At 43.4% G+C, this 23060-nt stretch overlaps 1 protein-coding gene, 1 long non-coding RNA gene and 8 other non-coding genes across 10 annotated transcripts; 8 read left to right on the plus strand and 2 right to left on the minus strand.

Moving 5' to 3' along the window:
* The first annotated feature begins 464 nt into the window (after window positions 1-464).
* trnaa-cgc (transfer RNA alanine (anticodon CGC)) lies at window positions 465-536 on the plus strand. Its single transcript has one exon. It is a non-coding gene; the product is annotated as a tRNA-Ala (tRNA).
* Window positions 537-1003: 467 nt separating this feature from the next.
* trnat-cgu (transfer RNA threonine (anticodon CGU)) lies at window positions 1004-1075 on the plus strand. Its single transcript has one exon. It is a non-coding gene; the product is annotated as a tRNA-Thr (tRNA).
* A 1139-nt stretch (window positions 1076-2214) lies between these two features.
* trnaa-ugc (transfer RNA alanine (anticodon UGC)) lies at window positions 2215-2286 on the plus strand. The gene has a single exon. It is a non-coding gene; the product is annotated as a tRNA-Ala (tRNA).
* Window positions 2287-5202: 2916 nt separating this feature from the next.
* trnat-cgu (transfer RNA threonine (anticodon CGU)) lies at window positions 5203-5274 on the plus strand. The gene has a single exon. It is a non-coding gene; the product is annotated as a tRNA-Thr (tRNA).
* Window positions 5275-7908: 2634 nt separating this feature from the next.
* Window positions 7909-8463, minus strand: LOC115185833 (uncharacterized). The gene is made up of 3 exons (XR_003875409.1): window positions 8277-8463; window positions 8075-8163; window positions 7909-7947 (listed from the first exon to the last, which is right to left on the minus strand). It is a non-coding gene; the product is annotated as an uncharacterized LOC115185833 (long non-coding RNA).
* On the minus strand, window positions 8464-10042 carry LOC115185829 (scavenger receptor cysteine-rich type 1 protein M130-like; the record flags this gene model as incomplete). Its single annotated transcript, XM_029745844.1, has 4 exons — window positions 9817-10042; window positions 9317-9622; window positions 8913-9191; window positions 8464-8597 (listed from the first exon to the last, which is right to left on the minus strand). Coding segments are annotated over exons 1-4 (945 nt in total), but the record flags the coding sequence as incomplete, so codon positions are not given.
* Window positions 10043-18388: 8346 nt separating this feature from the next.
* On the plus strand, window positions 18389-18460 carry trnaa-ugc (transfer RNA alanine (anticodon UGC)). Its single transcript has one exon. It is a non-coding gene; the product is annotated as a tRNA-Ala (tRNA).
* A 468-nt stretch (window positions 18461-18928) lies between these two features.
* Window positions 18929-19000, plus strand: trnat-ugu (transfer RNA threonine (anticodon UGU)). Its single transcript has one exon. It is a non-coding gene; the product is annotated as a tRNA-Thr (tRNA).
* Window positions 19001-21669: 2669 nt separating this feature from the next.
* Window positions 21670-21741, plus strand: trnaa-ugc (transfer RNA alanine (anticodon UGC)). The gene has a single exon. It is a non-coding gene; the product is annotated as a tRNA-Ala (tRNA).
* A 465-nt stretch (window positions 21742-22206) lies between these two features.
* Window positions 22207-22278, plus strand: trnat-cgu (transfer RNA threonine (anticodon CGU)). The gene has a single exon. It is a non-coding gene; the product is annotated as a tRNA-Thr (tRNA).
* Window positions 22279-23060: the final 782 nt, after the last annotated feature.

Genomic DNA, 23060 nt, shown 5'->3' on the forward strand with positions numbered 1-23060 from the left:
CTTTAAACATCAGCTATCTGAGCAGCTAACCGATCGCTGCAGCTGTACATAGCCCATCTGTAAATATCCCACCCAATCTACCTACCTCATCCACATATTGTTTTTATTTACTTTCTGCTCTTTTGCACACCAGTATTTTTACTTGCACATCATCATCTGCTCATCTATCACTCCAGTATTAATTTGCTAAATTGTAATTACTTCACTACTATGGCCTATTTATTGCCTTACCTCCTCATGCCATTTGCACACACTGTATATAGACTTTCTTTTTTTATATTGTGTTATTGACTGTACGCTTGTTTATTCCATTTGTAACTCTATGTTGTTGTTTGTGTCGCACTGCTTTGCTTTATCTTGGCCAGGTCGCAGTTGTAAATGAGAACTTGTTCTCCACTAGCTTACCTGGTTAAATTAAGATGAAAGAAAATAAAAAAAAGAAACTTTTTTTTCTTTACTAGAAAGGGGATGTAGCTCAGTGGTAGAGCGCATGCTTCGCATGTATGAGGTCCTGGGTTCAATCCCCAGCTTCTCCATTTAAAGTTATTGCATTGACCCAGCTCCTACTTTACAGAATGTTGAAATTTTAAGCAGCAAACAGCGATGTGCTAAATAATTTGGTCTTGTAATCTGAAGAACATGCCTTCAATCCCTGTTTGTACATTTATAGAACAGAAGTGGCATTGTTGCCAACTTTTATGGCGTCATTTTCAAAAACTGAAGTTCATGGGTTCGATCCCAGTCTGTACTTGGTTTAAGAATTGCTGCTATCATTTCATTGTAGTTTTAATGGAGTGGTGTATGTAAAAAGTACATTGTATTGATATTGCATTTTATCTGCAAATGAAATGGGATGGAAGCTTAGAGGGGGAGTGCATGCAAAATATGTATGAGGTCCTCGGTTCAATCCCAAGATTCTCCACTGAGTTTATTTGTGTGCCAAATTCACATTTACACAACTACTACTTTCCAGAATGTTGATGTATAATTTGTAGAGTAGAGTGGCATGGTGGCCAAGTGGTAAGGCGTTGGTCTCGTAAACCGAAGATCATGGGTTCAAATCCCGTCTGTGCCTGTATGAAAGACATCTGATATCATGGACCTGTGCTTTTATTGGAGGACTTTCCAGAAAAAGCAAGTTGTATCAATATTGCAACACAGCTATTATAGTAAGGGGATGTATCTCTATGGTAGAGCCAGTGCTTTACATGTATGCGGTCCAACGTTAATCCCCAACTTCTCTGTTGATTGTATTTAGTTGTTAAATTATCTTTTCCACAACTCCCACTTTCCAGAATGTTGACATTCTAAGAAGGAAATAGATATGCTAAATCATCTGTTTCTGTAAACTGAAGCACATGGGTTCAATCCTTCTTCCACGTTTATGGAAGATAGCTGATATTATGGAAATGTACTTTCATTAGAACAGTGTAAAGAAAAGGTAAATTGTATTGATATGACCACTGCGACCTGTATGCTCTAGTCGGCTGGCCCTCGCTACCTATTCGTCACCAGACCCACTGGCTCCAGGTCATCTATAAGTCTATGCTAGGTAAAGCTCCGCCTTATCTCAGCTCACTGGTCACGATAAAAACACCCACCCGTAGCACGCGCTACAGCAGGTATATCTCACTGGTCATCCCCAAAGCCAACACCTCCTTTGGCCGCCTTTCCTTCCAGTTCTCTGCTGCCAATGACTGAAACGGATTGCAAACATCGCTGAAGCTGGAGACTTATATTTCCTTCACTAACTTTAAACATCAGCTATCTGAGCAGCTAACCGATCGCTGCAGCTGTACATAGCCCATCTGTAAATAGCCCACCCAATCTACCTACCTCATCCACATATTGTTTTTATTTACTTTCTGCTCTTTTGCACCCCAGTATTTCTACTTGCACATCATCATCTGCTCATCTATCACTCCAGTGTTAATTTGCTAAATTGTAATTACTTCGCTACTATTGCCCATTTATTGCCGTACCTCCTCATGCCATTTGCACACACTGTATATAGACTTTCTTTTTTTCTATTGTGTTATTGACTGTACGCTTGTTTATTCCATTTGTAACACTGTGTTGTTGTTTGTGTCGCACTGCTTTGCTTTATCTTGGCCAGGTCGTAGTTCTAAATGACAACTTGTTCTCCACTAGCTTACCTGGTTAAATAAAGATGAAATAAAATTTAAAAAAGAAACATTTTTTCTTGCCCAGAAAGGGGATGTAGCTCAGTGGTAGAGCGCATGCTTTGCATGTATGAGGTCCTGGGTTCAACCCCCAGCTTCTCCATTTAAAATTATTGCATTGACCCAACTCCTACTTTACAGAATGTTGAAATTTTAAGCAGGAAAAAGAGAAGTGCTAAATAATTTGGTCTTGTAATCTGAAGAACATGCGTTCAATCTTTGTTTGTACATTTATAGAACAGAAGTGGCATTGTTGCCAACTTTTATGGCGTCATTTACAAAAACTGAAGTTCATGGGTTCGATCCCAGTCTGTACCTGGTTTAAGAATTGCTGCTATCATTTCATTGTAGTTTCAATGGAGTGGTGTATATAAAAAGTACATTGTATTGATATTGCATTTTATCTGCAAATGAAATGCCTTCCTCTCCATCTTAAATAAGCATGCCCCTTTCAAGAAATTTAGAACCAGGAACAGATATAGCCCTTGGTTCTCCCCAGACCTGACTGCCCTTAACCAACACAAAAATATCCTGTGGCGTTCTGCATTAGCATCGAACTGCCCCCGCGATATGCAACTTTTTAGGGAAATTAGAAACCAATACACACAGGCAGTTAGAAACGCCAAGGCTAGCTTTTTCAAACAAAAATTTGCTTCGTGCAACTCCAACTCTAAAAAGTTCTGGGACATCGTAAAGTCCATGGAGAATAAGAACACCTCCTCCCAACTGCCCACTGCACTGAGGATAGGAAACTCTGTCACCACCGATAAGCCCACTATAATTGAGAATTTCAATAAGCATTTTTCTACGGCTGGCCATGCTTTCCACCTAACTACCCCTACTGCATTCAACAGCACTGCACCCCCCACAGCTACTCGCCCAAGCCTCCCCCATTTCTCCTTCTCCCAAATCCATTCAGCTGATGTTCTGAAAGAGCTGCAAAATCTGGACCCCTACAAATCAGCTGGGCTTGACAATTTGGACCCTTTCTTTCTAAAATTATCTGCCGAAATTATTGCAACCCCTATTACTAGCCTGTTCAACCTCTCTTTCGTGTCGTCTGAGATTCCCATAGATTGGAAAGCAGCTGCTGTCATCCCCCTCTTCAAAGGAGGTGACACTCTTGACCCAAATTGCTATAGACCTATATCCATCCTACCCTGCCTTTCTAAGGTCTTCGAAAGCCAAGTCAAGAAACAGATTACCGACTATTTCGAATCCCACCGCACCCTCTCCGCTATGCAATCTGGTTTCAGAGCTGGTCATGGGTGCACCTCAGCCACGCTCAAGGTCCTAAACGACATCGTAACCGCCATCGATAAGAAACAATACTGTGCTGCCGTATTCATTGACCTGGTCAAAGCTTTTGACTCTGTTAATCACCACATCCTCATCGGCAGACTTAGTAGCCTTGGTTTCTCAAACGATTGCGTCGCCTGGTTCACCAACTACTTCTCTGACAGAATTCAGTGTGTCAAATCGGAGGGCCTACTGTCTGGACCTCTGGCAGTCTCTATGGGGGAATCTCAGGGTTCAATTCTTGGGCCAACTCTTTTCTCTGTATACATAAATGATGTCGCTCTTGCTGCTGGTGAATCTCTGATCCACCTCTACGCAGACGACACCATTCTGTATACTCCTGGCCCTTCTTTGGACACTGTGTTAACAACCCTCCAGACGAGCTTCAATGCCATTCAACTTTCCTTCCGTGGCCTCCAACTGCTCCTAAACACAAGTAAAACTAAATGCATGCTCTTCAACCGATCGCTGCCTGCACCTGCCCGCCCATCCAGCATAACTTCTCTGGACGGTTCTAACTTAGAATTTGTGGACAACTACAAATACCTAGGTGTCTGGTTAGACTGTAAACTCTCCTTCCAGACTCACATCAATCATCTCCAATCCAAAGTGAAATCTAGAATTGGCTTCCTATTTCGCAACAAAGCATCCTTCACTCATGCTGCCAAACATACCCTCGTAAAACTGACCATCCTACCAATCCTCGACTTCGGCGATGTCATTTACAAAATAGCCTCCAATACCCTACTCAACAAGCTGGATGTAGTCTATCACAGTGCCATCCGTTTTGTCACCAAAGCCCCATATACAACCCACCACTGCGATCTGTATGCTCTCGTTGGCTGGCCTTCACTTCATAATCGTCGCCAAACATATTGGCTCCAGGTCATCTACAAGACCCTGCTAGGTAAAGTCCCCCCTTATCTCCGCTCACTGGTCACCATAGAAGCACCCACCTGTAGCACGCGCTCCAGCAGGTATATCTCTCTGGTCACCCCTAAAGCCAACTCCTCCTTTGGTCGTCTCTCCTTCCAGTTCTCTGCTGCCAACGACTGGAACGAACTACAAAAATCTCTGAAATTGGAAACACTTATCTCCCTCACTAGCTTTAAGCACCAGCTGTCAGAGCAGCTCACAGATCACTGCACCTGTACATAGCCCATCTATAATTTAGCCCAAACTACTACCTCTTCCCCTACTGTATTTATTTATTTTATTTATTTTGCTCCTTTGCACCATATTATTTATATTTGAACTTTGAACTTTCTTCAAACTACAAATCTACCATTCCATTGTTTTTCTTGCTATACTTTATTTACTTTGCCACCATGGCATTTTTTACCTTTACCTCCCTTATCTCACATCATTTGCTCACATTGTATATAGTCTTATTTTTTTTCTACTGTATTATTGACTGTATGTTGTTTACTCCATGTGTAACTCTGTGTTGTTGTATGTTGTCGAACTGCTTTGCTTTATCTTGGCCAGGTCGCAATTGTAAATGAGAACTTGTTCTCAACTAGCCTACCTGGTTAAATAAAGGTGAAATAAATAACAATAAAAAAATGGGATGGAAGCTCAGAGGGGGAGTGCATGCAAAATATGTATGAGGTCCTCGGTTCAATCCCAAGATTCTCCACTGAGTTTATTTGTGGGCCAAATTCACATTTACACAACTACTACTTTCCAGAATGTTGATGTAAAATTTGTATAGTAGGGTGGCGTGGTGGCCAAGTGGTAAGGCATTGGTCTCGTAAACCGAAGATCATGGGTTCAAATCCCGTCCGTGCCTGTATGAAAGACATCTGATATCATGGACCTGTGCTTTTATTGGAGGACTTTGCAGAAAGAGCAAGTTGTGTCAATATTGCAACACAGCTATTATAGTAAGGGGATGTATCTCTGTGGTAGATCCAGTACTTTACATGTATGTGGTCCAACGTTAATCCCCAACTTCTCTGTTGATTGTATTTAGTTGTTAAATTATCTTTTGCACAACTCCCACTTTCCAGAATGTTGACATTCTAAGAAGGAAATAGATATGCTAAATCATCTGTTTCTGTAAACTGAAGCACATGGGTTCAATCCTTGTTCCACGTTTATGGAAGATAGCTAATATTATGGAAATGTACATTCATTAGAACAGTGTAAAGAAAAGGTAAATTGTATTGGTATGACCACTGCGACCTGTATGCTCTAGTTGGCTGGCCCTCGCTACCTATTCGTCACCAGACCCACTGGCTCCAGGTCATCTATAAGTCTATGCTAGGTAAAGCTCCGCCTTTTCTCAGCTCACTGGTCACGATAACAACACCCACCCGTAGCACACGCTCCAGCAGGTATATCTCACTGGTCATCCCCAAAGCCAACACCTCCTTTGGCCGCCTTTCCTTGCAGTTCTCTGCTGCCAATGACTGGAACGAATTGCAAAAATCGCTGAAGCTGGAGACTTATATTTCCCTCACTAACTTTAAACATCAGCTATCTGAGCAGCTATCCGATCGCTGCAGCTGTACATAGCCCATCTGTAAATAGCCCACTCAATCTACCTACCTCATCCCCATGTTGTTTTTATTTACTTTCTGCTCTTTTGCACACCAGTATTTCTACTTGCACATCATCATCTGCTCATCTATTACTCCAGTGTTAATTTGCTAAATTGTAATTACTTCGCTACTATGGCCTATTTATTGCCTTACCTCCTCATGCCATTTGCACACACTGTATATATACTTTCTTTTTTTCTATTGTGTTATTGACTGTACGCTTGTTTATTCCATTTGTAACTCTGTGTTGTTGTTTGTGTCACACTGCTTTGCTTTATCTTGGCCAGGTCGCAGTTCTAAATGAGAACTTGTTCCCGATCTCCTAGTTAATGTGTGTGCAACACTGCCCACAACATGAGGTGGAAACTGAGCTGCACTTCCTAACCTCCTGCCAAATGTACGACCAGTTAATTCATACTGTATGTTGTAGTCTGTCCAAGAGGGGAATCACACAATACTGACAGCATGTAATTTTATTAAAAAGAATTCAGTTGATCACATGGCAGTTTAAAGAGCAACATCATAATCAATAATCTACATCATAATTAATAATCAATAATCAATATCATAACATTCATAATCAACAACATCATGAGAGGTAAACAACAACAAACCAAAATTACTTGAGTTAAAGAGGACCCCTTCATCAAAACATGATTCAAAATACAAAAGAATGAACAGATGATTATAATAATACATGGATTAATAATGGAAACACTTCAATTTAAAGAATCTAAGAGAACACTAAGATAAAGAATCTAAGAGACACTAAATAAGATAAAGAATCTAAGAGACACTAAATAAGATAAAGAATCTAAGAGACACTAAATAAGATAAAGAATCTAAGAGACACTAAATAAGATAAAGAATCTAAGAGACACTAAATAAGATAAAGAATCTAAGAGACACTAAATAAGATAAAGAATCTAAGAGACACTAAATAAGATAAAGAATCTAAGAGACACTAAATAAGATAAACACATGAAGACAAAAGCAAATAGCAATACATTCTGGACACTAAACACACGTAATTGAGCTAATCGCTTAAAATAATCAAAACCCCATGTTACCCAGAACCCCATGTTACCCAGAACCCCATGTTACCCAGAACCCCATGTTACCCAGAACCCCATATTACCCAGAACCCCATGTTACCAAAACCCCATGTTACCCAGAACCCCATGTTACCCAGAACCCCATGTTACCCAGAACCCCCATGTTACCCAGAACCCCATGTTACCCAGAACCCCATGTTACCCAGAACCCCCATGTTACCCAGAACCCCGTGTTACCCAGAACCCCGTGTTACCCAGAACCCCCATGTTACCCAGAACCCCATGTTACCCAGAACCCCATGTTACCCAGAACCCCCATGTTACCCAGAACCCCATGTTACCCAGAACCCCATGTTACCCAGAACCCCATGTTTCCCAGAACCCCATGTTACCCAGAACCCCATGTTACCCAGAACCCCATGTTTCCCAGAACCCCACGTTACCCAGAACCCCATGTTACCCAGAACCCCATGTTTCCCAGAACCCCATGTTTCCCAGAACCCCATGTTTCCCTGGTGGTAAAAACCAAACTAAACAGAATAATGCTGGTTGCAATCACTCCTTTTAGATTTCTTCCAAGGTTCTAGAAAGATAAACGAATTCTGAACTTGTTATTAAAATTATTATTAATAATAAAATAATACAATTATTATTAAATTAGAAGCACTTAAGGTTTGTCACCACATTTTAAACACAAAACTGACCTAAGATCAGCATGTAGGATCAGCTTCATTCTATTCCGTCCCCTGGGCTGCTCTCTCTTCTCCCGGGCCGGCTTCAGCTCTGGAGCTCAGAGAGACCGTCTCCATTGACATAAAGATCCATCCTGCTCACCCTGTTCACTCTCTTCTGCCTCCTGGTGGGCTAGGGAGACACAGCACCAACAGTCAGATCTCTCTCTCTCTCTCTCTCTCTCTCTCTCTCTCTCTCTGTCTCTCTCTCTCTCTCTCTATCTCTCTCTCTCTCTCTCTGTCTGTCTGAATGTCTTTACCTTGTAGTACAGGTAGGAGGTGGTGATGGCTGTCAGTAGGATCAGCAGCACTACAACATGTCTGATGATGAAGGCTGGCAGAGGAGAGGCTGCAAAAACAGAAAACACCTTTGATGAAGGGGACTGATCATCATCATCATCAGATAGATCTGTGGGAAATCTGTCAATGACAAAGTTACAAGTCTGGTTCATGTTCAGTTACCTGTGACGGTGAGGGAGAGGAGCTCGCTCTCAGAGGAGAAGTTATGAGAGAAAACATAATTGTCATAAACACAGCTGTAGATCCCTTGATGGGAGTCATCTGCAGCAGGGAAGAGGAAGGCAGCAGAGTGATTGACAGCTGGCTGGGTCTGGGTTCTGTTGGAGCCGGTGAACGTGAGGAAGAAGGAGCCTCCTGGGTACTGATGCTGAGTGGAGCAGGTGATGGTGAAGCTGTAGCCTCTGAACACATCGGGCCCCTTGTGGCCCCCGGAGACCCCTCCCATTGAGTCAGTCAGGGAGATATCAGGCTGGACCAGGAGATCTGTGAACAATAAAAGAGAACAAGAACAAGCCTCTTCAACTAGTTTCCTATAGATATGACAATAACATCAGCATGTAACAGTGCTAGCCACCCTCCCTCACAGGGCAACATGAGTAGTGGGCCTACAGTCACTGAGACAACATATGTTGATATCAGGCTTAAGCAGGACATCTGGAACAAGACGAGAGAAAAAGAAAAACGTAGCTCCTCAACTACTTTCCCTCATTTAGATATGACAATAACATGACATGTGACAGAGGAAGTTGTATGAATGAAGGAAATCAGTTGAATGTAATTATAAAATCTTGTTATTACTTGAGCAGATCGCTGTGAGTCCAGGATAGAGATCATATCTTCTTCTACACTCCCTCAGTACAGTCTCAGGACCATCACAATGAACTCCAAACCCTCTAGTGGTGTTTCCAGGAAGAACTGAAACAGTGGAGCCACAACCCAGCTGTCTACACACTACTGCAGCTACATCCTCCTGGTCCCAGTCCTCAGCTCCCACAGTCCTCCACTCTCCCTGGTCGTACCGCTCCACTCCACCAGCACAGCGACTGCCTCCTCTCACCAGCCTCACATCATCAGGCTCTGAGAAAAGAAAAGAGAGAGACAGTAATCTTACTATTTTCTCACTAAAACACACCTATATTGTCTCTCATATTCTTCACTCCAGGTGAGAAACAATGTTGATTGATTGACAAACTGTTGCTTACCTGAGCAGGTGAGTCCAACAGCATTACCAGGTAGGCAGGTGTTGTGTTTTCTGTCTGAGGTGTCACAGTCCAGGAGAAGGGACTCTTTGCCTTTACACTGGAACTCTTTATCCCAGGTCTGACCCTCACCTTCTCCATAGAGCCCCACCTGTAGAGCTGCAGGAGCCTCACAGCCAAGCTCCCTACAGACTACCTCTGCATCCTGCCGGTCAAAGTCAGCTTCACATACTGAGGCCCAGGACTGATTGGACTTCACCTCCACTCTCCCAGAGCAGAGACCAGCTCCGTCCACAAGCCTCACAGACTCTGGAGAAAAAGACTTGCTTGAACATTCAATCAGTTTTGTTGATGACACTGTCAAGGACTAAATACAAATATAATGTTTAAATACATCTAACATCTCTCCCTCTATTTAAATGAAATAAAAAACACATAAAACATGATACATGGTAATATTGTATAATGTAGAAATAAATCTCTCAATATGACCAGTCTCTTACCTGAACAGGTCACATGATGATAATATTCACCTTCACAGTCACCAGGAAGTACTCCTACTAAGATACCAGGTATGCCTTTTATGATGACACACTCTCTAATAGAAGACTCATTTCCCTTGCAACTAAATAGTGTGACTCCTCTTCCATCTTCAATCAGAGGTCCACTTGATTCAGCTACAGGATTCCCACAGTCCAGCTGTCTACACAAAACTTTAACCTCTCTCATGCTCTGCCACCAAAAACATAGACCTGACCACTCTCCTTCATAGAAAACTTCCACTCTCCCAGAACAGGAAGTGGACCCATTCACCAGTCTGACTGAGAGTTCAGCTGTAAAACAGCAGAGAGGAAAACACAGTGGTGAGGACAGATGATGACAGTGCTTCTGTTATTCTAACAGCAGTAGTGCTTTGTGGTTGACAAGTATTAAAAGTTCCATACAACAGTACTTGTTATTGGGGTTTTAGAATGATTTGTATGGACACATGAATTTCTCCATGTGTTGGATAATAAAGTTGACGAATTTTGAACTGCTATAATCTCTGTAGATTTATACTCTTATACCTACCTGGTGGACTGACACTTTGAGCCTGGAGATCTGAGGAGAAAGAGAGGGAAAGAGACAGAGAGAGAGACAGAGAGAGAGAGAGAGAAAGAGAGAGAGAGAGAGACACAAAGGAGAAAGGGATGAGACAGAGGAAGAGAGAGACAGAGATTAAATGAACATCAACATGACCTTTCATGATGTGATGGGGAAGACAGGCTTATCATTGGTATGGTGCAACAACACCCATGTGTTCCCACACTATATATACAAAGGTATGTGGACACCCCTTCAAAATTAGTGGATTTTATTTCAGCCAAACCCGTTCTTGACAGGTGGATGAAATCAAGCACACAGCCATGCAATATTGGTTGTAGAATGGCCTTACTGAAGAGCTCAGTGACTTTCAACATGGCACCATCACAGGATGCCACCTTTCCAACAAGTCAGTTTGTCAAAGTTCTGCCCTACTAGAGCTGCCCCCGGTCAACTGTAAGTGCTGTTATTGTGAAGTGGAAACATCTAGGAGCAACAACGGCTCAACCGTGAAGTGGTAGGCCTCACAAGCTCACAGAACGGGACCTCCGAGTGCTGAATCACGTAGTGCGTCAAAAATGGTCTGTCCTCGGTCGCAACCCTCACTACCGAGTTCCAAACTGCCTCTGGAAGCAACTTCAGCACAAGAACTGTTCGTCGGGAGCTTCATGAAATGGTTTTCCATGGCAAAGCAGCCGCACACAAGCCTAAGATCACCATGGTCAATGCCAAGCGTCAGCTGGAGTGGTGTAAAGCTTGGATAACAGGAGAACACAACCTGCCGAATGCTTAATGCCAACTGTAAGGTTTGGTGGAGGAGGAATATTGGTCTGATGCTGTTTTTCATAGTTTGGGCTATGCCCCTTAGTTTCAGTGAAGGGGAAATCTAATTGCTACAGCATACATTGCCATACTAGACAATCTTGTGCTTCCAACTGTGAGGCAACAGTTTGGGAAGGTCCTTTCCTGTTTCCGCATGACAATTTCCCCGTGCAAAAAGCGAGGTCCAAACAGAATTGGTTTGTCGAGATCGGTGTGGAAGAACTTGACTGGCCTGCACAGAGCGCTAACCTCAACCCCCATAAAACACCATTGGGATGATTTGAAATGCAGACTGCGAGCCAGGCCTAATCGCCCAAGCTCACTAATGCTCTTGTGGCTGAATGGAAGCAAGTCCCTGCTTTAACGATCGTCTGTTGAAGAAGGGGACCAAAGCGCAGCTTTGACGACCCAGGTGAGTGTTCATTATACTATTTAATGATAAGAAACACTTTAACAAAAGAAACAAACGAAAGCCAACAGTTATGTCAGGTCACAATGTACAAAACAGAAAATAACTACCCACAACAACCCTGTGGGAAAAAGCTACCCAAGTATGGCTCCCAATCAGAGACAACGACAGACAGCTGTCCCTGATTGAGAACCATACCCGGCTAAAACAAAGAAATATCAAAACATAGAAAAAAGGACATAGAATGCCCACCCTAGTCACAAGCTGGCCTAACCCAAAATAGAGAATAAAAACTCTATGGCCAGGGCGTGACACCTGCAGCAATGTTCCAACATCTAGTGGAAAGCCTTCCCAGAAGAGTGGAGGCTGTTATAGCAGCAATGTTCCAACATCTAGTGGAAAGCCTTCCCAGAAGAGAGGAGGCTGTTATAGCAGCAATGTTCCAACATCTAGTGGAAAGCCTTGCCAGAAGAGTGGAGGCTGTTATAGCAGCAAACGGGGGACCCACTCCATATTAATGCCAATGATTTTGGAATGAGATGTTAGATGAGCAGGTGTCCACATACTTTTGGTCAGGTAGTGTACATTCCCCTTCAATGGAAATGTGTAACTCTCTTAGCCAATGAGTTTATATCTAATTTAATACATTTGATTTCGTCTGTTTTTTTTGTAAATCATTAATTTCAGAGGTCGGAGTCAAGCCGAGCCGGACCAAGAGTGGGAAAAGGTTACTGGTCGTGATGACATCACTGGTGAGAAGTCAGTAATGAAAAGATATTCAGTTGACTGCATGTTAGTCTGTCAGCCCCTCTCTCTGTTGACATCTCTCTCTCTCTCTCCCCTCTGTTCTCTCTCCCTCTCTTCCCCCAAGTCTTTCTCTCCCCGCCCTCATTCTCTCTCTCGCTCCCTCCTCTCTCTCTCTCTCTCTCTCTCTCTCCCTCTCTTCCCCCAAGTCTTTCTCTCCCCGCCCTCAATCTCTCTCTCTCTTCCTGACATATTGTGTTGGACCTGTTGATCTTGACTCAGGTAAAAGACCTCTAGCATCTACACCCCTCCCTTCTCCTGCTCTAACATAACACCAATATTAAATATAATACATAATTCTCATTCATTTACATAGAGACATATACAATCAATCATTGACACACTGAATATACAACAGTCAGATGCATGACACCATCACAACTTAACTGACATTAGTGCCTGTCCCCAGATGGACAGTTAGGCTACAGTAAAGTACATTTACAGGTGATCACATCATTGTCCTTCTTTGAGACAAATTTCTCCTGTCTGCTTCCAGTTTCATGTTCTTTTGCTACCCCTGCAAATTATCATATATCTTAACCTGTTTGGGATAGGGGGCAGTATTGAGAATTTTGGAAAAAATATGTGCCCATTTATAACTGCCTCCTACACCAACTCAGAAGCTAGAATTTGCATATTATTGTTCAGGTTTGGATAGAAAACACTCTGAATTTTCTAAAACTGTTTGAATGGTGTCTGTGAGTATAACAGAACTCCTATGGCAGGCAAAAACCTGACAAGGTTTCAAGCAGGAAGTACCCTGTCTGACAAGGAGTCGTGCGTCTTGCATCTGTTTATTGAAAAGTAAGGATCTTAGCTGTAACGTGACAATTCCCAGGGCTCCGATAGGCTCTCAGAACCCGGGAAATACCTGAAGGTTGATGAGGCAGCCTCAGGCTGAAACACATTATCGCCTTTGGTAAGTGGCGGCTCAGAGGACCTTTGAATGAGGCGCGTGCACGATTCGCTCCTGAGGAGAAATTTTATTCGGCTGTTTAGGCTCAATGCATATTCCCGGTCGGAATATTATCACTTTTCTACGAGATAAATGGCATAAAAATTGGTTTTAAACAGCGGTTGACATGCTTCGAAGTACGGTAATGGAATATTTAGAAATGTTTTGTCACGCCAATGCTTCATCAGGATACCCTGATGAAGACAGCTTAGCTGTCGAAACGTTGGTTATTAAAATTTTTGCATCTGAGCTCTTAGAGTGTGCGGCTTTCCTTTATTTTCTATTGTCACGCCAATGCGCCATGCGCGAGACCGTGATGTTGCATTCTGATAGTGTCTAGAACTCACGAACAAAACGTCGCTGTTTGGATATAAGGATGGATTATTTGGGACCAAACCAACATTTGTTATTGAAGTAGAAGTCCTGGCAGTGTATTCTGACGAAGAACAAGCAAGGTAAGAACATTTTTCTTATAGGAAATGTGATTTTGGTGGAGGCTGACCTGGGTGGGTATCTAAATAGCTAGCCCTGTGATGCCGGGCTATGTACTTAGATTATTGCAAAATGTGCTTCATCCGAAAAGCTATTTTAAAATCGGACATATCGAGTGCATAGAGGAGTAATGTATCTATAATTCTTAAAATAATTGTTATGCTTTTTGTGAACGTTTATCGTGAGTAATTTAGCAAACTGTTAGTAAATTCCCCGGAAGTTTGCGGGGGTTATGCTTTTTCTGAACGTCACATGCTAATGTAAAAAGCTGTTTTTTGATATAAATATGAACTTGATTGAACAGACATGCATGTATTGTATAACACAATGTCCTAGGTGTGTCATCTGATGAAGATCATAAAAGGTTAGTGCTGCATTTAGCTGTGTTTTGGGTTTATGTGACATGATATGCTAGCTTGAAAAATGGGTGTCTGATTATTTCTGGCTGGGCACTCTGCTGACATAATCTAATGTTTTGCTTTCGTTGTAAAGCCTTTTTGAAATCGGACAGTGGGGTTAGATTAACGAGATTCTTGTCTTTAAATAGCTGTAAAATAGTCATATGTTTGAGAAATTGAAGTAATAGTATTTCTAACGATTCAAAAATCGCGCCACTGGATTTCAGTGGCTGTTACGTAGGTGGGACGAGTTCGTCCCACATGCGCCAGAGAGGTTAAAATATCAAAACATATCTCAGTAACTGTCACAAGTGTATATCAGTATAACAGCATCCTACCTGTTCTCCATAACAGGATAATCAATATCACTGCAGGTATCATATCTGTCTCTAACTGGGGCTCCACTGAGATATACCAGCCTACTGTCTTGGAGAGTGGACTGAAGAGTGGGAAATACTGCTAGGCTATATGACCTCTATGTAATTAGTTCATTAGGACTTTGATGTGAGATAAACTTCTCAGCAACTTATCTTAGATCAGTGGTTGAACACACTACAGCAAACTGAAAAACTCCACAGGAAACTGCTGACAGAGCAGCAACCTTTCACACAGTGTGTCCTATAATATCACTTCTAACTTTCTACAGCTTGAGTTCACCTCTTATAGAATATTGGCTTAATGTTCCAGCACCTAAATATAAACAGTACCAGCACCCAAAATGAGTACTGATCAGATCTCATGTTAGAGCAGGAGAAGGGGGGGATGTGGTGTAGAAGCTAGAGGTCTGTTACCCAAGTCAACTCAACAGGTCTGATGCTATATGTCAGGGTCAGGCTGGGCTGGGACAAGAGAGGAAAAGTCAGTGATAAAATGATATTCTCGCTCTAACGCCTTCCTCCATCTTGTCCGTCACCTTCCCTCCCCTCTCTCTGGTTCTGACCATTACTCTCCCTCCCTCCCTCCCTCCCTCCCTGCTTCTAATACATATGATGTAAAGGGGAGGGAGAATGAGATCAGGAGAGGGGGAGAAGAGGAGAGTGTGGAGACGTACATATGAGACAGTTTGGACCAATGTAGCCTCGTGGTTGATTAAAAGACTCCCCCCCCATCCACAAAAGGGGACATATTTGTTATGTGGTTGATTAAAAAACCCTGGGGTCTAAAAAAACACTAGGTCTGAGAGGGCCCTAGAGGAGATGGCTGGCTGAGAGGTTCCTAGTGGAGACGGCTGAAGAGAGAGGGCCCTTGTTGAGACGGCTGAAGAGAGAGGGCCCTAGTGGAGATGGCTGGCTGAGAGGGCCCTAGTTGAGACGGCTGAAGAGAGAGGGCCCTAGTGGAGACGGCTGGCTGAGAGGGCCCTAGTGGAGACGGCTGGCTGAGAGGGCCCTAGTGGAGATGGCTGGCTGAGAGGGCCCTAGTGGAGATGGCTGGCTGAGAGGGCCCTAGAGGGGACGACTGGCTGAGAGGGCCCTAGTGGAGACGGCTGGCTGAGAGGGCCCTAGTGGAGATGGCTGGCTGAGAGGGCCCTAGTGGAGATGGCTGGCTGACAGGGCCCTAGTGGAGATGGCTGGCTGAGAGGGCCCTAGAGGGGACGACTGGCTGAGAGGGCCCTAGTGGAGACGGCTGGCTGAGAGGGCCCTAGTGGAGACTGCTGAAGAGAGAGGGCCCTAGTGGAGATGGCTGGCTGAGAGGGCCCTAGTGGAGACGGCTGGCTGAGAGGGCCCTAGTGGAGACGGCTGGCTGAGAGGGCCCTAGTGGAGATGGCTGGCTGAGAGGGCCCTAGTGGAGACGGCTGGCTGAGAGGGCCCTAGTGGAGACGACTGACTGAGAGGGCCCTAGTGGAGACGGCTGGCTGAGAGGGTCCTAGTGGAGACAGCTGGCTGAGAGGGCCCTAGTGGAGATGGCTGGCTGAGAGGGTCCTAGTGGAGACGGCTGGCTGAGAGGGCCCTAGTGGAGACGGCTGGCTGAGAGGGTCCTAGTGGAGACGGATGACTGAGAGGGCCCTAGTGGAGACGGCTGGCTGAGAGGGCCCTAGTGGAGATGGCTGGCTGAGAGGGCCCTAGTGGAGATAGCTGGCAGAGAGGGCCCTAGTGGAGATGGCTGGCTGAGAGGGCCCTAGTGGAGATGGCTGGCTGAGAGGAGCACTACCACCCACCACCCAGCACCACCACCCACCACCCAGCACCACCACCCACCACCTACCACCCAGCACCACCACCCAGCACCCACCACTCAGTACCAACCACCCAGGACCCAGCAACCAGCAACCAGCACCAACAAACCAGCACCACAACCCACTACCCACCATCCAGTACCCAGCACCCAGTACCCAGCACCCACCACCCACCACCAAGCACCCACCACCCACCACCCAGCACCACCCAGTACCCACCACCCACCACCCAGCACCCACCACCCAGCACCCACCACACTCAGTACCCTCAGAATCCTCATTACCAAGCACCCTCAGCACCCACCACCCAGCACCCACCACCCAGCACCCACTACCCCACCAGCCACACCCACCACACTCAGTACCCTCAGAACCCTGATTACCCAGCACCCTCAGCACCCACCACCCAGCACCCCACCACCCAGGACCCACCACACTCAGTACCCTCAGAACCCTCAATACCCAGGACCCTCAGCACCCACCACTGATAAAATAATTTATACGTTTAAGGTTTTGACTAAATGATTCCACCCTGAAAATATATAACTGAGTGATTATCATACTAATTCCATAAATGTGTTTGCATAGGACAAGCTGAGACATTCAAGGAAAAGGGGAACTGTTAACCCAATCCGAAGATTCTCCACTGAGTTTATTTATGTGCCAAATTCACATTTACACAACTACTACTTTCCAGAATGTTGATATATAATTCACAGCGTAGAGTGGAATGGTGGCCAAGTGGTAAGGTGTCGGTCTCGTCAACCGAAGATCATGGGTTCAAATTCCGTCCGTGCCTTAATGAAAGACATCTGATATCATCGACCTGTGCTTCTATTGGAGGACTTTGCAGAAAAAGCAAGTTGTATCAATATTGCAACACAGCTATTATAGTAAGGGGATGTATCTCTATGGTAGAGCCAGTACTTTACATGTATGCGGTCCAACGTTAATCCCCAACTTCTCTGTTGAGTGTATTTAGTTGTTAAATTATCTTTTGCACAACTCCCACTTTCCAGAATGTTGACATTCTAAGAAGGAAATAGATATGCTAAATCATCTGTTTCTGTAAACTGAAGCACATGGGTTCAATCCTTGTTCGACGTTTATGGAAGATAGCTGATATTATGGAAATGTACATTCATTAGAACAGTGTAAAGAAAAGGTAAATTGTATTGATATGACCACTGCGACCTGTATGCTCTAGTCGGCTGGCCCTCGCTACCTATTCGTCACCAGACCCACTGGCTCCAGGTCATCTATAAGTCTATGCTAGGTAAAGCTCCGCCTTATCTCAGCTCACTGGTCACGATAACAACACCCACCCGTAGCACGCGCTACAGCAGGTATATCTCACTGGTCATCCCCAAAGCCAACACCTCCTTTGGCCGCCTTTCCTTCCAGTTCTCTGCTGCCAATGACTGGAACGAATTGCAAAAATCGCAGAAGCTGGAGACTTATATTTCCTTCACTAACTTTAAACATCAGCTATCTGAGCAGCTAACCGATCGCTGCAGCTGTACATAGCCCATCTGTAAATAGCCCACCCAATCTACCTACCTCATCCACATATTGTTTTTATTTACTTTCTGCTCTTTTGCACACCAGTATTTCTACTTGCACATCATCATCTGCTCATCTATCACTCCAGTGTTCATTTGCTAAATTGTAATTACTTCGCTACTATGGCCTATTTATTGCCTTACCTCCTCATGCAATTTGCACACACTGTATATAGACTTTCTTCATTTCTATTGTGTTATTGACTGTACGCTTGTTTATTCCATTTGTAACACTGTGTTGTTGTTTATGTCGCACTGGTTTGCTTTATCTTGGCCATGTCGCAGTTCTAAATGAGAACTTGTTCTCCACTAGCTTACCTGGTTAAATAAAGATGAAATAAAATTTAAAAAAGAAACATTTTTTTCTTTACCAGAAAGGGGATGTAGCTCAGTGGTAGAGCGCATGCTTTGCATGTATGAGGTCCTGGGTTCAATCCCCAGCTTCTCCATTTTAAATTATTGCATTGACCCAACTCCTACTTTTATAGAATGTTGAAATTTTAAGCAGGAAACAGAGATGTGCTAAATAATTTGGTCTTGGAATCTGAAGAACGTGCGTTCAATCCCTGTTTGTACATTTATAGAACAGAAGTGGCATTGTTGCCAACTTTTATGGCGTCATTTTCAAAAACTGAAGTTCATGGGTTCGATCCCAGTCTGTACCTGGTTTAAGAATTGCTGCTATCATTTCATTGTAGTTTCAATGGAGTGGTGTATATAGAAAGTACATTGTATTGATATTGCATTTTATCTGCAAATGAAATGGGATGGAAGCTCAGAGGGGGAGTACATGCAAAAAATGCACGAGGTCCTCGGTTCAATCCCAAGATTCTCCACTGAGTTTATTTGTGTGCCAAATTCACATTTACACAACTACTACTTTCCAGAATGTTGATATATTCTTTAAAGTGAAGAGTGGCATGGTGGCCAAGTGTTAAGCCGTTGGTCTTGTAAACCGAAGATCATGGGTTCAAATCCCGTCCGTGCCTTAATGAAAGACATCTGATTTCATGGACCTGTGCTTATATTGGAGAACTTTGCAGAAAAAGCAAGTTGTATCAATATTTGCAACACAGCTATTATAGTAAGGGGATGTATCTCTATGGTAGAGCCAGTACTTTACATGTATGCCGTCCAACGTTAATCCCCAACTTCTCTGTTGAGTGTATTTAGTTGTTAAATTATCTTTTGCACAACTCCCACTTTCCAGAATGTTGACATTCTAAGAAGGAAATAGATATGCTAAATCATCTGTTTCTGTAAACTGAAGCACATGGGTTCAATCCTTGTTCCACGTTTATGGAAGATAGCTGATATTATGGAAATGTACATTCATTAGAACAGTGTAAAGAAAAGGTAAATTGTATTGATATGACCACTGCGACCTGTATGCTCTAGTCGGCTGGCCCTCGCTACCTATTCGTCACCAGACCCACTGGCTCCAGGTCATCTATAAGTCTATGCTAGGTAAAGCTCCGCCTTATCTCAGCTCACTGGTCACGATAACAACACCCACCCGTAGCACACGCTCCAGCAGGTATATCTCCCTGGTCATCCCCAAAGCCAACACCTCCTTTGGCCGCCTTTCCTTCCAGTTCTCTGCTGCCAATGACTGGAACGAATTGCAAAAATCGCTGAAGCTGGAGACTTATATTTCCCTCAATAACTTTAAACATCAGCTATCTGAGCAGCTAACCGATCGCTGCCGCTGTACATAGCCCATCTGTAAATAGCCCACCCAATCTACCTACCTCATCCACATATTGTTTTTATTTACTTTCTGCTCTTTTGCACACCAGTATTTCTACTTGCACATCATCATCAGCTCAACTATCACTCCAGTGTTAATTTGCTAAATTGTAATTACTTCGCTACTATGGCCCATTTATTGCCGTACCTCCTGTCATGACTGTCCTGATCAGGTCAGGGTACAGGAGACCACCACCCTACAGATTATCTCCCAAACCCCCAACAGAGGAGGAGAGATCTAGGGGTCTGAAGATGTGGGGGTTTTATGACACCTCACGCCCATAATAAACCTTAGGCCACAGAGAAATTCCTTTGTCCTAACAATGGAGAACTGGCCTCAGAACATTAAACATGCAATAAAGGGACTTTGGAACAATGGTTTCCGTCAGCCACAATGGTGGTCATGACGAGAGGTGGAATATTAAAATGTATGTATCTTTTGTATTGTTTTTAAAGGTTAAGAGATGACGTTATTATGAAAACATTGTACCTTTAAGAGTTTTCCCAGTATATGCCTGATGTTTATACATTGTACGTTGTGTGGAAAATATCCAAATCAAACAGAATGTTTTGGTAAAGATGAAATGTGAAGTTAGTGTCTAAAATTAGATTTTTAGTCAAAATCTAGGCCTTGCCCCTTTACTTGGTCCGCCCAGAGAATTGCCCTAAAGGCGGTTACACCCACTTCTGACCCAAGGGTATAAGACAGGAGAGTGAAGAATTAACATAGGAGACTAATTGACCCCAAGCTGCAGCGAAGGTCTAACAAAGTCGATGAACCCCAAAACAAAACACAAGGTTGAAGACAAAGAAACATTTTTCTACACGAGCTACGGACGAGTAGCTGTGTCTAAGCGGGTGAATTCAAGCCGAACCACCCAGCCTCCACTCTCCATTGAATCGTGGTATCTACACCGTTCGAGCCCGAAGCTGTGAGCTCTGAGCTACAGAGCTGTCTGTCCTTAGAAGACGGTGAGGGATCAGACCACTAAGCCAAGAAGGACACTGACATCGTGAGGACAACCAGAGAGTTGCGCCGGAGAAGTGTGTCATTGAGAAGCCTAAACGACCCACGCGGAGCTTCCCACCTGAGACCTCCAACACGTAATTACATCATTATATTCTGACCCATAAGAGCGGCAGTTCGGGCAAGGCTAGGTTTTAAATAAGCATAGCTGACAAATGAACGCAAATGTATATTTCTCTCGTGTACTTCCTTTGTTTCTCTCTCTTTTAAATCCCCATTTTGGGTAAAACGTGCCATAGTGTGTTGGCCCGTTATACTAAGTCCTAATCAATAGCTAGACTGTGTTTTGTGTATGTGTATTTTTATCATCATTTTAGCTTGCTAGTAAATAAATAATCAACTAAGATTGGTGTGGTAAATTCATTGGTAAAGCCCGGGTCCGTGCAGATTCCCGGATTATGCGACGTTCAGAATGAGACTGTAGAGGAAATTGATTAATTTAGCGACTGTTGTAAAATCGATATTCTGATATCCTTTGAGTTAATTTGGGAAATAGAAACTCAATCAAAACAATGTTCCCATGGTGCCCCAGGTTAATGAGTTAATAATTGCTTGATTCATTGCTTAATTCATTTAATCGCGCAATTATAAACCGTTAATCATTCGATGAGCAACAGTCGTCACATTAACTAATACAACGTCACGACACTCCTCATGCCATTTGCACACACTGTATATAGACTTTCTTTTTTTCTATTGTGTTATTGACTGTATGCTTGTTTATTCCATTTGTAACACTGTGTTGTTGTTTGTGTCGCACTGCTTTGCTTTATCTTGGCCAGGTCGCAGTTCTAAATGAGAACTTGTTCTCCACTAGCTTACCTGGTTAAATAAAGATGAAATAAAAATTTTAAAAAAAATAAAAAAATTATTTCTCAGAAAGGGGATGTAGCTCAGTGGTAGAGCGCATGCTTTGCATGTATGAGGTCCTGGGTTCAATCCCCAGCTTCTCCATTTAAAATTATTGCATTGATCCAACTCCTACTTTACAGAATGTCGAAATTTTAAGCAGGAAACAGAGATGTGCTAAATAATTTGGTCTTGTAATCTGAAGAACATGCGTTCAATCCCTGTTGGAACATTTATAGAACAGAAGTGGCATTGTTGCCAACTTTTATGGCGTCATTTTCAAAAACTGAAGTTCATGGGTTCGATCCCAGTCTGTACCTGGTTTAAGAATTGCTGCTATCATTTCATTGTAGTTTCAATGGAGTGGTGTATATAAAAAGTACATTGTATTGATATTGCATTTTATCTGCAAATGAAATGGGATGGAAGCTCAGAGGGGGAGTGCATGCAAAATATGTGAGGTCCTCGGTTCAATCCCAAGATTCTCCACTGAGTTTATTTGTGTGCCAAATTCACATTTACACAACTACTACTTTCCAGAATGTTGATGTATAATTTGTAGAGTAGAGTGGCATGGTGGCCAAGTGGTAAGGCGTCGGTCTCGTAAACCAAAGATCATGGGTTCAAGTCACGTCCGTGCCTGTATGAAAGACATCTGATATCATGGACCTGTGCTTTTATTGGAGGACTTTCCAGAAAAAGCAAGTTGTATCAATATTGCAACACAGCTATTATAGTAAGGGATGTATCTCTATGGTAGAGCCGGTACTTTACATGTATGCGGTCCAACGTTAATCCCAACTTCTCTGTTGATTGTATTTAGTTGTTAAATTATCTTTTGCACAACTCCCACTTTCCAGAATGTTGACATTCTAAGAAGGAAATAGATATGCTAAATCATCTGTTTCTGTAAACTGAAGCACATGGGTTCAATCCTTGTTCCACGATTATGGAAGATAGCTGATATTATGGAAATGTACATTCATTAGAACAGTGTAAAGAAAAGGTAAATTGTATTGATATGACCACTGCGACCTGTATGCTCTAGTCGGCTGGCCCTCGCTACCTATTCGTCACCAGACCCACTGGCTCCAGGTCATCTATAAGTCTATGCTAGGTAAAGCTCCGCCTTATCTCAGCTCACTGGTCACGATAACAACACCCACCCGTAGCACACGCTCCAGCAAGTCTATCTCACTGGTCATCCCCAAAGCCAACACCTCCTTTGGCCGCCTTTCTTTCCAGTTCTCTGCTGCCAATGACTGGAACGAATTGCAAAAATCGCTGAAGCTGGAAACTTATATTTCCCTCACTAACTTTAAACATCAGCTATCTGAGCAGCTAACCGATCGCTGCAGCTGTAAATAGCCCACCTGTAAATATCCCACCCAATCGACCTACCTCATCCACATATTGTTTTTATT

This window comes from Salmo trutta, unplaced genomic scaffold, assembly GCF_901001165.1.
Source record: "Salmo trutta unplaced genomic scaffold, fSalTru1.1, whole genome shotgun sequence".
NCBI lineage: Eukaryota > Metazoa > Chordata > Actinopteri > Salmoniformes > Salmonidae > Salmo > Salmo trutta.